The 14,936-nt window shown below is 42.3% G+C and overlaps 1 protein-coding gene across 2 annotated transcripts in view; it reads right to left on the reverse strand.

Annotated features, from left to right (window-relative positions):
* The window catches only part of LOC126365858 (peroxidasin homolog), a 1,186,130-nt gene that overhangs the window by 312,182 nt on the left and 859,012 nt on the right, over nucleotides 1-14,936 (reverse strand). For both annotated transcript variants that reach the window (XM_050008525.1, XM_050008523.1), the window contains exon 2: nucleotides 7,125-7,196. In XM_050008525.1, the coding sequence (XP_049864482.1) occupies nucleotides 7,125-7,196 (72 nt within the window). The remainder of the gene's footprint in view (nucleotides 1-7,124; nucleotides 7,197-14,936) is intronic.

A 14,936-nucleotide genomic window follows, 5' to 3' on the forward strand; every position in this document is an offset into this window, starting at 1 on the left:
TTCTCAATAAACTGCCTGCTTGAAATTTCGTTTTATTGTTGTTACCAAGTTGTTGCAATTATTTTGTTACAGGTTATTGACCCTAGTGAGTCGATTTTCTGCTCATGACACATAATACCCCCTAATGAACCACATGATAAGTGACATGTTTCGACTTCATCAGAATGACTGTCTGTTGGTCGTGATCAGATTGAACGTCAGTCAATAATTTATGAGCTGCACTGTGTTTTGATCTCAATGTACTTCAAAAAGTTGTATCTTACATGTGAGGTAAAACATAATACGAAGCAACGAAAGAGAACTTAAAACATAAAAAAATAATACAAAATTCGCACACTGTATGATCCATGGGTTTTAGTCTCTAAAGAAAATTTAGGCAACATTTCCTGCTTGCATTATGGAACGTAACACAGACCACCTGAAATTACAGGATTCAGAACACTGAATTACAGCAATGAAAACAAACAGTTGGCAAATACCTTAGTGAGGCCCAGTTGAAAGATAAAACCTAGACAATGTACCACAAACTAGAAATCTAAAGCAACGCTACATCACAAGCAGGCGCTCATCTCACTGCTGCTGGAGGTAATTCTTTCGCGGCCTGTGGAGCTGCGAACATAATCGTGTCCACACGAAAAATAAAGACAGAGCAAGACTACGCACTAAAATGGTGGTCGTAAAGATAAATTAGCGTGTTACTTGGGACGCAAAGCGTGAAAGCTGGAGTAGAGTTTAATTTCTCGTGAGGTATTCCTGATTTTTCTTCACCGTTTCAGGAGAAGACTAATACTGTTCCTTGTAGACTGTTGTTGCTATTTTCCTTAATCGTCCTCGTAAAATTTGTGTTTCAGTCTCTAATTAATAATCTTGCTGCAGAACAAGGTGGTATAATTCGAGCACCCTTTCTCAAAAAAAAAAAAAAAAAAAAAAAAAAAAAAAAAAAAAAAAAAAAAAAAACTAGATTGTTTAATGACTGGCCGGCCGCAGTGGTCTAGCGGTTCTAGGCGCTCAGTCCTGAGCCGCGTTACTGCTACGGTCGCAGGTTCGAATCCTGCCTCGGGCATGGATGTGTGTGTGATGTCCTTAGGTTAGTTAGGTTTAAGTAGTTCTACGTTGTAGGGGACTGATGACCACAGATGTTAAGTCCCATAGTGCTCAGAGCTATTTGAACCATTTTTTTGTTTAGTGACTGATTTACACCACGCGGAGTGGCCGCACGGTTCGAGGCGCCTTATCACGGATTGCGCGGCTCTTCCCACCGGAGGTTCGAGTCCTCCCTCGGACATAGGTGTCTATGTTGTTCTTAGCATAAGTTTGATTAAGTAGTGTGAATGTTTAGGGATCAATGACCTCAGCTCTTTGGTCCCTTAGGAATTCACACATATATTGAACTGATTTACGCGTACAGGTAGTACCAACATAGCCTGTCACATCTTTGGGACAAAGGTTGAGGTGAAAGCCCACAAGCAGGCTCGTAGTGCAACCGCGACTAGCAACGTCGAAGCACTCTGACAGGTAGTCTTTCCCAAATTACCCACTATTGCTACGGAAAGCAACGTTTTTAAAGGAATCACTGTAGTAGATACCCGTTTCTATTCTAGTTTAATTTTCTCTGTGGTTTTGACAGATAAAAATAGATTTATGTCAAGAAAATATTTACGATATATTTTCATAAATCATCGGCATAACATGGATAACTGCAGTGGTGTTTGTATTAATGATAAAAAACATTACTAAATCTTTGTGTTATTTCTCTAGCAGCTGTTACACTTGAGCTACAACCTGCACTCTCCGCAAGTTTCCTTTTTAATTGTTTTCCTATAAGCGCCTTGTGGTAGTCGCCAGCAGTTCCAGTGCTTCCTTCTTCGTTACTGTCTAATTTCCCTTTACGACTTCTTCGCACCTTCGATGTGAGTCTGTTGTATCTCTCTTCGGTCCTGTTTCTTGGTAGTTCTCATCGCGTGCTGTTATTAATACGTTTTTCCAGCCGTGATTCGAACTCGGCCCTCTCGTATTACGGCACTCTGTCACGCTGACAACACAGCTTCAGAAGCAGACCTCTATGCATTCTGTTTCGGTTAGTGAAATCTTGTGTCATGGTGTAAATTCACAGTAATTTTTTGTGTATTGATATTATTAAGAATATGCTTTTGGTCAAATGAGCCACGAGATTTACTTATGTGGAACAACTGACGGAGTTTTAGAAATTGTGGAAAAAGTCGTGTGACGTTCTAGGTAATTTATTTTAACAGTGGTGATCATCCTAGTAATTGCAGTTGGTTACGTTCAATTCTGAATGCTGTTTCAGTTTTCACAATCTGATAAATAATAAAATTGAAGACGAAGTGTTTAATCATCTTGCCTTTCGTTCTTTTCAGTTATAAGGAGATGAAATATTCCACCAACTTTTAACTCTGTGTCTACAACTCTTTATCGGATAATATTTGCTACTTTAGATTTAATTCTGAATTTCCTTACTACTAGAGATTTTCTGTCGACGAAACTGAACCGTTTATTTGAAATCTGTAAATGATCCTACGACGTCTTTGGATTTCAGTAGCCTGCTTCATTCTTGTATACTGTAGTTCCTTCACCTCTGTTTATCTGAATTTGGAATGCCTCTCATAAGGAAAAAAAAAACTGAGGTGACAATAATCATGGGACACCTCCTAATTTCGTGTCGGACCTAATTTTTCCTGGCTTAGTGCAGTAACTCGAAGTAACAAGGACTCAACAAGTCTCTCTAAGCTCCCTGAACTGTGTCATACTTCCTCTGCAGCCGTCCATAATAGCGAAAGTTTTTCAGGTGCAGGCTTTGTGCACAAACTGACCTCTCAGTTATGTAGCATAAATGTTCGATGGGCTTCATGTCAGTGCTCGAATTGTCCAAAATGTTCTTCACAGCAGTCTCGAACAATTATGTACAGCTGACGCAACGATATCAACGTTTTATGGGAATATGAAGTCTATGAACGGTTGAAAATGATCTCCAAGTAGCCCAACATAACCATTTCCAATCAATGATCAATTCAATTAGACCAGAGGACCCACTCCATTCCATATAAACACCGCCCACACCATTATGGAGCCACCATTAGCTTGCACAGTGTCTTGTTGAGAAGTTGGGTCCATGGCTTCCCAACTGAAATCAGGACTTATCTCACCGGGTCCTGATTTTCCAGCCTTCTAGGGTCTAACCAAAATGGCGAAGAACCCCGGAGAGGCCCTGCTGGCGATGTGGTGCTGTTAGTAAAGGGAATCGCGTCGGTCATCTGCTGCCATTGTCCATTAACGCCTTATTTCGCCGCACTATCCTAACGAATACATTCGTCGCAGGCCCTACGTTGACTTCCGCGGTTATTTCACGTATTTTTGCTTGTCTGTTGGGACTGACAACTCTACGCAAAAGCTGCTACTTTCGGTCGTTAAGTGAAGGTCGTCAGCCACTACGTTGCCCGTGATAAGAGGTAATGACTGAAATCTGGTATTCTCGACATACACACGACACTGTGGATCTCGGAACGCTGAATTCCCTGACGATTCCCTAAATGAAATGTCCCAAGCGTCTAGCTACAACTACCACTGAGCGTTCAAAGTTTGTTCATTCTCGTCGTCCGGCCATAATCATGTCGGTAGCCTTTTCACATTAATCTCCTGAGTACAAATAGCAGATCCGGCAATGCACTGCCCTTTTATACCTTGTGTACACCATACCATGGCTATTTGTATAAGTGCATATCTCTATCCCATGGCTTTTGCAATCTCATTTATAACGTCCCAAAGGTATTGTTCCTTCTCTTACTCCACTTTTTCACTAGGTGTTTTCGGTTATTGTCCATTCCGAGAGATTTTCTGTCATCCAAATTGTCTTATTTTAAGATTTTACGGTTCCTGACTGTTCCTAAAGTTCCGCTACCTTAAATTCTTCCTCACTATCTTTATTCGTCTTTAGACTGCTTCAGTTTGTTCTGCTTTTAGATTTTCATCCATATGCTGTGTCTCTAATTATGCTTGTGCAAGTAATTAAAAACCTACTTTTACAGTTCTCAGTATCTTTAGGTCAAATCTTCTATTTTCTTCTTTGAAACAAATACTTACTTGCTGCTCTCTGACCTTTTGGAATGACCTCATTATGACAGGGCTTTCCAAGCGCTTTTTTTCTTTTTTTTTTAAAAAAGTTTTCCTAGATTTCAAATGATGATGATGAGGTCCCATATACCGAGGAGCGTAGGGAACGGCGCTGGAGACCCGCACCTCCGACTAGGCAAGGTCCTAGCGGAGGTGGTTTGCGATTGCCTTACTCCGACCGTAATGGCGATGAATGATGGTGATGAAGACAACACAACAACACCCAGTCTCTGGCGGGCAGGGAAAATCCCTGGCCCCGACGGTAATCATATCCGGGACCCCTTGCGCGGGAAGCAAGAACGCTACCGCAAGACCACAAGACCTGCCGACGGATTTCACATATGCATCTTTCTTTGCATACATTGTGACTCTTCTTTTTTACAGCTGTTATTTACATTTCTCGAATTTTTCTCTATGTTGCATTACATGTAGTTTCATTCGATCCTTTATTACTTCATCACATATTTAATACCCTACACTTTTTTATATTCTAGATGATCCAGGAACATTGTTCTAGCATTGCTCATTAATTAAGTTCATCTATTCCATTTTCCAAGTACAACATTCCTCATGAAAATATTATATTGGTTCTTATGTGATGACGATAACCATTTGTATTACACCTCACTAATACCGTGGATCGGCTAGATTAGCCGAGAGCGGTAATGCGCTGCTTCCTGGACTTGGGCAGGCGCGCAGGCCCCGGTTGGAATCTGTCCACCTGATTCCCGACGAGGAACAGTGTGCTGGCAAGGCTGGATGTAGTTTTTAGGGGGTTATCCACATCCCCATAGGTGAATACTGGGCTGGTCTCCACGTCCCGCCTCAGGTACACGACTCACAGACATTTGAACACGTTCGCATTACTTCATGGCTTACACTAGACGCAGGCAGCTGAGGTAAACTCATTCCGCCCCCAGGGATTATGGGGTGGCGACAAGAAGGATATCTGGCCATCATCTGACGCTAACACCGCCACATCCATAGTAACTAGGCCGACCCCGCGGTGACATAGGACAATGGCCCAAAGAAAATGATGATGATGAAAGACTTCACTAGTACCTTGTCTTTTCAGTTTCTTAATTTGAGACAAATTTTGACAGTAACCGTACAGTCCTCATCTGACCACTTTCACATGGTAGTTTCTTTAGAGTGGCTAAGAAATAACCACATGGATCATCGGAAATTTTTGACCTGTCACCGGGCCTGTTGATATCCATGTAAAAGTAGTGTTCATTAACTGATATGTCCTGTGCTAATTTCCAAGTTCTGTTAAATGAATTCCTTTCTTAATACATTTTATTTGCACTTCTGTGACGTTGGAGCCATATGTACTCTATTTCCCTGCTGCCTTTCTGCTTTCAGGGCTGCAGTAGTAATGAAAGGTGTAGAGCGGACTGTTTCTAATCCATCCCGTCATAGAGTCGCAGCTCTTTTCGGCCTATTACCAGACGAATTGGTAATGGGGCGGAGGAGTTCCCAACTGGGAATACAGGGAAAAGGTTTCCAATTCCAGCAGTTGCCCGAAAACCTTGGTCCGACCCAGTGAATTTCGACTAGTGGAACAATGTTGTCCATTGTTTCAGACAAAAATAAAAAAAAAAATTCTTTGTCTGTGACCAGTGTAATATGGCGTGTTCTCGCTGTGCACGTCTGGCTGCTTGGACTTCCTGGTTTCTTTACAGTAACCGTGGTAAGTAACTACATGATCCATCAAGAATTCATTTGACATCGGTTTGGTGACGTGTATGTTTCAAAGTTATCCAAGTACATAGACATTTGTTTCACCTGAAATCGTTTTACATAGATTAATTAGTCGTACAACTTTTCGTTCGCCCTAAGGTGAGCAGGATGTAGCTCTACTGTCTTTTAAAATGCTCTTGTCTTTCCCACAAGTGCGTAAATATTGACCAGCAGCCTCACAACACTTCACTTTGGATTTCATGTATTTCTTTTTCAAGCTGCTCCCAGAAATGCTCTCTTTTGTTTTTTAAGATATTTTTTATATTTTCATTCCTTTTGTAAATTTACTGTCTTGCACAAGAATAAAAGTAGGACAGGAAACTACACAAACTTTCTGAAACTGAAGATGGATGGGACTGGTCTCTTGGTAATATCTTCGTATATGACAATATATAATGATAAATAAGTAACATAAATGAGGAGAATTCTCTAAATCAATTTGGCGTATAATATATAATGCAATAAATCTGATAGTTCTCTTTCTTGGAGGTATTTTACAATTGTCACAATAAATTTTAGGGAAGGTAACAGTAAATGCTCCGCTGTCAGTACTTCAGTACCTAAACACTGATTACACTGCCTTACTTAGTTTTTGATGAATTAAATTTCGAGGATATGATTCAACTTACAATTGATTGTAGAGTCTAGAGACCAGGATCACGAAGGAATAACAAAACACCACAACAGATTGCAAACAATGTACAAGTATAGCAGTGTAGTGCATTTGTGTCACAGATAATTCGGAAAAGGCCTCAAAAGTGCGACCGTTACATCAGAATGTTTTTACTGTATGTTCCATCCCAGAATACCGACAGAAGCACAAGGAAAAAATCAGCATTCACTCACTAGCATCTTACGTAACATAAAAACAATGCCACATTTACAAGAAGACAAGCAGCATAAAGATAAGGAGTTAAGAGGGTATGAGAGACTATATCTGGAACTTTTTATTGTTCTTGCAAACCTGTAACGTACTTTCTCAGATGGTGAGGACACAAAGATTACCTGACATGGGATTAATGATTACGAGTCAAGATTAAAAGTGTGACAAAGATTGCAAACAAATTTTTTCTTAAGTGATTACTGTCTATAGTCACACTTCAACGGTATACCGTCTGAAGAATGAGATGAATAATTGAGAGCTGCAGTTATTAACTACTGTAATGTGCAGCTAAAGTGAAAGTTTTAGTAGGAAAGCATGTATCTAAGAAACATATAAAAGGAGAAAAAACATTGTTGTATTAAGTACTCACAGTGTATTCAAGTTCTTGACATTCTTGAAAGCATCAGTAGGAATTTCTCGAATCTTGTTGAACCTCAGGTCCCTGCAATCAAAATAAATATATATATATATATATAATTATAATAGTGAAGATCACTGCTGAAGTAGATATTATTTTACACAAGTCACGATAGCAAATGCATTCTTTATGACATTCCTCATTAAATGTGTTAATTTAAACATACATCCGGAATGCGAATTAAGGCAGTCATCTAATTAAGGTAGCACAGCAGGTTGTCGATTGTCGCGTTGTTTTATTCCACCAAATGAAACAAAAAATTTTGAATGAATCGCCGAAAGTGTACTTCCACTTTGGGACGTAGCAGTGGTTCAATAGGTTAATCTTCCATAACTAGGAGAAGAGAACTGTTGTTAGTATGATTGAATAATGACTGAAATCAAAACGTAATTTTGATAACTAGAACTGAATGTAGAAATATCGAAGCTATAATTGTCAACTGAGGAGAAAGTACAATAAAGGCGAAATAAATAAAAAGAAAAGAACCTAATAAAACTTCCATCAGAATAAAGCAAGAAATAAGATACATGGGATGGACAACACAATACCAGAATGTACGTCGGGCAGTATTTTCCAAATATTTATTTATCATTAGTGCATGTAACATATTATTTACGTAAACGGAAATAGGAACATATTAAATCACATCACTCATGTTGTGAGACAGGAGAAAGTGAGAAAAAAATAAAAAAATAAATAAATTGCTGGTCACTAATATAATTGATACTCGAACTATAACAGAAAAAAAGAAAGAAAACAGGAGAGACCAAGAGAAAGACAGCGAGAGAGAGAGAGAGAGGGGTGGGGGGAGGAGGGAGGAAGAAAAAGAAGAACAGGAACAAGAAGTAGAAAAGAAGTGAGACAAGTGGAACAAAGAACACGATACCTCGGATTTATCTCGTGCGATCTGTTAAAACTAATTTCTCGATAGAATTGTTGTTGAACAGCTCCATCAGATTAAAAGCCAATGGATAGTGCGGGGTGAGAGAGTAGTGAGTGTGTTTTCTTCGTATGTACGCAGTTGCGACACTCGGAGAAGAAATTAATTCGTTTTGTTTTTTCTCCTTCATTAAATTGGCAATGTAGTAACTGTTAATTTAGCGCACTTCCGAAAACTATCTTCAAGAGTTCACTCTAATCCCACTGCCCTACATCAACGAATGGCAGTAAGGTGTAGGTTAGAGAATGACCGACATTGATCTACGTATCAGTCAGTGTTTTACGACTCAGTTCTTTCTTACAGAAGATGAGACGCTCAATCGCATCCACAAAAGGCTGAAGAACGTGTATGCAGATGCGATGGAAGACAACAGCACCGATAAACGACGGGTACGTCGCTGTACAAAAACTGAAGGGCAAAGACAGTTGGTTGATGAAACGCTAAGTGGCTGTTCAGCGTCTGCAGCGACTTCTCACAATACGCAGCGTGTTGATCAAGTCATACGTGACGACCGCCGAGTGCGAAACGGTGGGGTGTCTCGCCAATTAACCCTCGGTAAAGGCAATTTGGTGGCCATTATTGATAAACTGGACTACTACTAGTTTTTCATATACTGGGTACCGAAAATGCTGACCTATTAGTATAAAGAGGCAAGTAAAAGAACTGCATCCAATCTGTTACAGCATTTCAGTGTTGAGGGGTGAAAATTGGAACTAGGAGCGACACCTGGGTTTATTTATTTCTAGCGGTACCATTACTTTATCGCTCATGTATACAAGGTTTTGTTTCAAGGTGGAAAAAAAAACTATGGACAAAGATGGTGACGACATTGAGAAGTGAGTAACTGATCGTAAATGTTGTAGCTTTTAAGCTACACTGAAGCCCCAAAGAGACTGCTGTAGGCATGCGTGTTCAAATACAGAGATATGTAAACAGGCAGAAAACCGCGCGGCGGTCGGCAACACCTATACCATACAACATGTGTCTGGCGCAGTTGTCAGATCGGTTACTGTTGCTACCATGGCAGGTTATCAAGATTTAAGTGAGTTTGAACGAGATGCTACAGTGGTTGCACGAGCTATAGGACACAGTATCTCCGAGTTAGCAATGCAGTGGAGATTTTCCCGCACGACCATTTCGCTAGTGTGCCGTGAACATCACGAATCAAATGAAACATCAAATCTCCGACATCGCTGGGGCAGGAAAACGATCCTGCAAGAACGGACCCGTAGACGACTGAAGAGAATCGTTCAGAGTGACACAAGTGCAATCCTTCCGCAAATTGCTACAGATTCCAATACTGGGATATCAAAAAGTATCAGCGTGCGAGCCGTTCAACGAAACGTCATCAATATGCTCTCTCGGAGCCGAAGGGCCACTCGTGTACCTTCTTTGACTGCACGTCACAAAGCTTTACGGCTCTTCTGAGCCCGTCAACACCGAAATTGGACTGTTGATGACTGGAAACGTGTTGCATGGTCTGAAGACTCTTGTTTCAAATTGTATCGAGTGGACGACGTGTACGGGTATGGAGACCACCTCAAGAATCCATGGACCCTGCATGTCGGCAGAGGACTGTTCAAGCTGGTAGAGGCTCTGTAATGGTGTGAAGAGTATGCAGTTGGAGTGATGTAGGACCCCTGATAGATATAGATAAGTCTCTGACGTGTCACATACGTAAGCATCCTGTCTGAGCTCCTACATCCATTCATGTCCATCGTGTATTCCGACGTACTTGGACAATTCCAGCAGGATCAGGTGACACCCCACGTCTAGAATTACTACAGAGTGGCTCCATGAACACTCTTTTGCGTTTTAACACTTTCTCTGGTTACCAAACTCCCCATACATGAACATTATTGCGCAAGTCTGAGACGCCTTGCAACGTGCCGTTCAGAAGAGTTCTCCAAGCCTGGTAATCTTACGGATTTATGGACAGCCCTGCAGGATTCATGCTGCCAGTTCCCTGCAGCACTACTTTATACGTTGGTCGAGTCCATGCCACGTTGTGTTGTGGCACTTCTGCCGTTGCCGCGAGGGCCTTACACGCTTTTAGACAGGTGTACCACACTCTTTGGCTCCTCAGTGTATGTATGTAGCATCTACTCTTCTTCTAAAATAAAAATAAAATATAGGTGTCACTATTTTCTGAGTGACGCTCGTATATCAGTCAGTGAGTCATAGTGGATGAGCCTGAAGGAGCTTGCAGGTAGACAGTCAGAGTCACTGTTTTTCCAGTCATTTTGAAGTGACAATACTATCCGTCTTAGATGCCCCTTTGGAGTGGCAAGGAGAATTCGCACCGTCGTAACTGCGACCGTTGAGGATAGAACCACTTGAATTCCCGCAGGCTTACACAGCACTTGCTCTTAGCTTTAAGTGATGTTGTGGTACGACGAAGGGCACCTTATTGAAGAAACAAGTACCTAGTGGCCTACGATATGGGCAAAAATTACAATTGGATCGCAAGAGATACCGGATGATGGCGTTGCTGCTATCGCGGTAAGTGCTGGGGCCCATACAGCCACTGGAGAAGGACAAGTGATGCTTTTGCCCGGCTGCTTGCGGACGGCCGACACTCCGGGGCTTTTAACGCGTGTATGCGTTTCCGCGCCGGACGGCCGCTGTCGGAGGTCGAGGACCGCCGCTACCGGTGTTTGCAGCGCCGGCCGCGGCCGGTGGCAGTCTCTCGTCGCTGGAGCAGTGTTTACGCTGGCCGCGCCGCCGGCGTCGCTATATATAACGACGCCAGCGGAGAGCCGGGACCGCCGGCAGGCAACCGGCGGCGGCGCGGGCTGGTCAGCTCCCTTCTCGGCCGTCCTCTCATCTCTCTGGCTCGCTTGCTCCCTCACGACGTGCTGGAAAGAGTCACTCACGTCGGAAGTTAGGTGCCACACGAGCGCTTTATTCCTTCAATAATTTGATTTCGGTAGTTGGCGAACTAGTCGTTGCTGAGTACCTGTGAAGATCCTCAGTAACGAGTGGCGGTATACAGGGTGGTCAGAAACTGTCTGCCAAGCTTGTACGAGGAGGTAACCAAAAATAATAATAAAATATGGGGACTTCCGGAAAGCTTTTGACACTGTTCCTCACAAGCGACTTCTAATCAAGCTGCGGGCCTATGGGGTCTCAGTTGTGTAACTGGATTCGTGATTTCCTGTCAGGAAGGTCGCAGTACGTGGTAATAAACGGCAAATCATCGAGTAAAACTGAAGTGATATCAGATGTTCCCCAGGGAAGCGTCCTGGGACCTCTGCTGTTCCTGATCTATATAAATGACCTGGGCGACAATCTGAGCAGTTCTCTTAGGTTGTTCGCAGATGATGGTGTAATTTACCTTCTAGTAAGGTCATCCAAAGACCATCAGTTGCAAAGTGATTTAGAAAATATTGCTGTATGGTGTGGCAGGTGGCAGTTGACGCTAAATAACGAAAAGTGTGAGGTGAGTTCCAAAAGAAATCCGTTGGAATTCGATTACTCGATAAATAGTACAATTCTCAAGGCTGTCAATTCAACTAAGTACCTGGGTGTGAAAATTACAAACAACTTCAGTTGGAAGGATCAAATAGATAATATTGTGGGGAAGGGGAGCCAAAGGTTGCGTTTCATTGGCAGGACACTTAGAAGATGCAACAAGTCCACTAAAGGGACAGCTTACACTACACTCGTTGGTCCACTGTTAGAATATTGCTGCGCGGTGTGGGATCCTTACCAAGTGAGATTGACGGACATCGAAAGGGTGCAAAAAAGGGCAGCTCGTTTTGTATTATCGCGTAATAGGGGAGAGAGTGTGGCAGATATGATACGCGAGTTGGAATGGAAGTCATTAAAGCAAACACGTTTTTCGTCGCGGCGAGATCTATTTACGAAATTTCAGTCACCAACTTTCTCTTCCGAATGCAAAAATATTTTGTTGAGCCCAACCTCCATAGGTAGGAATGATCATCAAAATAAAATAAGAGAAATTAGAGCTCGAACAGAAAGGTTTAGGTGTTCTTTTTTCTTCTGCGCTGTTCGGGAGTGGTATGGTAGGGAGATAGTATGATTGTGGTTCGTTGAACCCTCTACCAAGCACATAAATGTGAATTGCAGAGTAATCATGTAGATGTAGAATAACATTGCCGTGGGCGGAACTTGTGTAGTTCGCAATTCTACCGCTATTCGTGTATAGCGCAACTCATTGTCTGTTGAGTGACTCCTGTATTGTCGACATGGATTGTTCTGTTCATCTGCAGTGATTGTTTAATCTAGCGCTGTTTTGTTCTTGTTTCGTTTCTTATGATGACAAATTTAAGTGAAGAACGTGCAGCTCTGAAGTTTACTTTCCTGCTAGGTAAAACTGCTGCTGAATGTGTTGTAAAGAGCTTGCCAGGATGACGCTATGGGGAAAACTAAAGTTACGAGTGGTTTGTTCGATTTAGAAAAGGCGACATGTCGATTAATGACAAATCTCGTTCTGGACATCCATCGACTGCCCGAATCGACGAAAATATTGAAAAACCACGAGAGCTTGTGCTCACAAACCATCGACAGACAGTTGATCAACTGTCAGATTTTAGTGGGTTATCCTGGAGTTCGGTTCAGCGAATTTGTGGCAGACGGGAGACTTGTTCTTGCACCACGACAACGCATCTGGACGCTTAGCCATCTCTGTTAGACAGTTTTTGGGTAAAAATTGGATGGTTCCCCTGCGCCACGCACCTTACTACTCTGACTTGACTTTGTGCGTCTTTTTGTTATTTCCATGCACGAAAAGCGACATGAAAGAACATCGATTTGGCAACATTGAAGAACTCAAGAAAAAACGAGGGAGGAGTTGTCAACCATTTCTGAAGATGACTGGAAAAATTTTTCGAACAGCAGAAGCACCGGTGTGACAGCTGTATTAGTTATAATGGAGGGTATTCTGAAGGAGATAAGGCTACTTTGTAAACAATTTGAAAATACATAGCTTTCAAAAAAAATTTTTTTTATACTCCCAAGGTAAGGGGATCGCAGGGGAGCTTATCTACATCTACATTTATACTCCGCAAGCCACCCAACGGTTATGCTGGGAAACAGTTGTCAAGAAGAAAAATATTTGATACGTTGCGCCGTTTACAGGTTATTTAGAGTTAGCCAATCAAGTTGTAGTTGACGTGAATTCAAGCAGCCTGACAGAGACAACGTCGCCGAACTTGTTCTTTGTTCGGTTTCCTCAAACCGAAAATGGTGCAAATGGCTCTGAGCACTATGGGACTTAAGATCTGAGGCCATAAGTCACCCCTGGATTTAAAACTGCTTAATCCTAACTAACCTAAGGACATCACACACATCCATGCCCGAGGCAGGATTCGAACCAGCGACCGTAGCAGCAGCGGGGCTCCAGGCTGAAGCGTCTAGAACCGCTCGGTCACAGCGGCCGGACTCAAACCATACAAACGTAACTTTTGCTTACGTAACTCAAACTTATACCTTCCGGAAAACGCACATTTCATCTGGTAATGAGCATTTAAATAAGTGGAAATCACGGAGCCGTACGTTACCGCACTTTGGCTACTTCCAATGCTAAATTACTCGGAAACGGCGTTAAGTATAGATTTTTTTCTTAAAAATTATTACTGATCACAACCTACTGCACAACATGCGTACAGGCTTTCCAGACAGTTTCTGACCATACTGTGTAGTATTATGTGTTCTTGTTCCACAAAAGTAACTTTCAGATAGTGTGATATTGCTGTATTGAGAAGCACATAATAGTTCACGCATACTGAATTTTTTGAACGACATCCTCATCCAAATAACTTATATAACTATTATCAACAATTTATCGTTTTTATGTTTCAGTATTTATGATTTGCAAGAAGCGGCACCGATCCCCGTTGCACCACGGTCGGCTATAGCGTGATCAGTTTTACACTCAGTAGTTCACATGCGATCTTTCGAGTGATTTTCACATTTATGGATGACTTGAAATGCTATACCTACCATTCAACAGTTGCGTGACTTATTTAATTGTGAGCTATTTATTTATATTGATTTTCCTTTCTCCAAGTAAGGTAATGTAACAACACAGATTATTGGGTCATGTACTTCTCTACAACAAGGCATAGCTTTACTAAATTAGGACTCAATCATACTACTTGCATTAGTACTGAACCTTTGCAAAAAAGGTAGCTTATAAGTGGAAGACAAACTCCAAGAAGTTTTATGTGAGTCTCGCGACCAGAAAGGATGTCACTCTTTTTTACATCATCAGTCAGCTGCCGTCTCCTCTGCCGAACTCTTCATACCACCGTAACACCTACGGCCAACTATCCCTGTACTTTGTTCTGTACACAGTGTGATTTTGCTAAACGGGTAGAAACTGAGAGGATGACGAGCAGGAAAGCTCAGATGAACATACGGTTGGAAACGCCTTCTAACAGGACAATAGAACTTTGACAGTGCCTGGGCACGTGGCCTGCCAGCCAGACGACCGTGTCGAAGATTCTATACGACAACTGCCAATATCGTCATCACTTACAACGTGTGCAGGGCTGATTGTCTTCGGTCTTGCCACCGCAGCAACACTTTTGTCGCTTGTTCGTCGCACAGGCCACCACAGTGTTAGGATTCAGTCATCCGTCCAATTAATAGATGATGCTGCCTTTACAGCACCAACCTGTGGGCTGCGGGAAATTCTCACGATACGGAGGCAGCGGACAATTAGGACCGTTTCGGCCTCCATGGGTGGTCGTGGATTATTGGCCACCGCCTCGCCAGACCAGTCATGCTCCCAGAGCGTCTCATAGAAGAGCCATACGTGCACTTCCGGCAAGTAAACCTGCCCACTCTGCTGTAAG

Source organism: Schistocerca gregaria, chromosome 4 (assembly GCF_023897955.1).
Source record: "Schistocerca gregaria isolate iqSchGreg1 chromosome 4, iqSchGreg1.2, whole genome shotgun sequence".
NCBI classification, from domain to species: domain Eukaryota; kingdom Metazoa; phylum Arthropoda; class Insecta; order Orthoptera; family Acrididae; genus Schistocerca; species Schistocerca gregaria.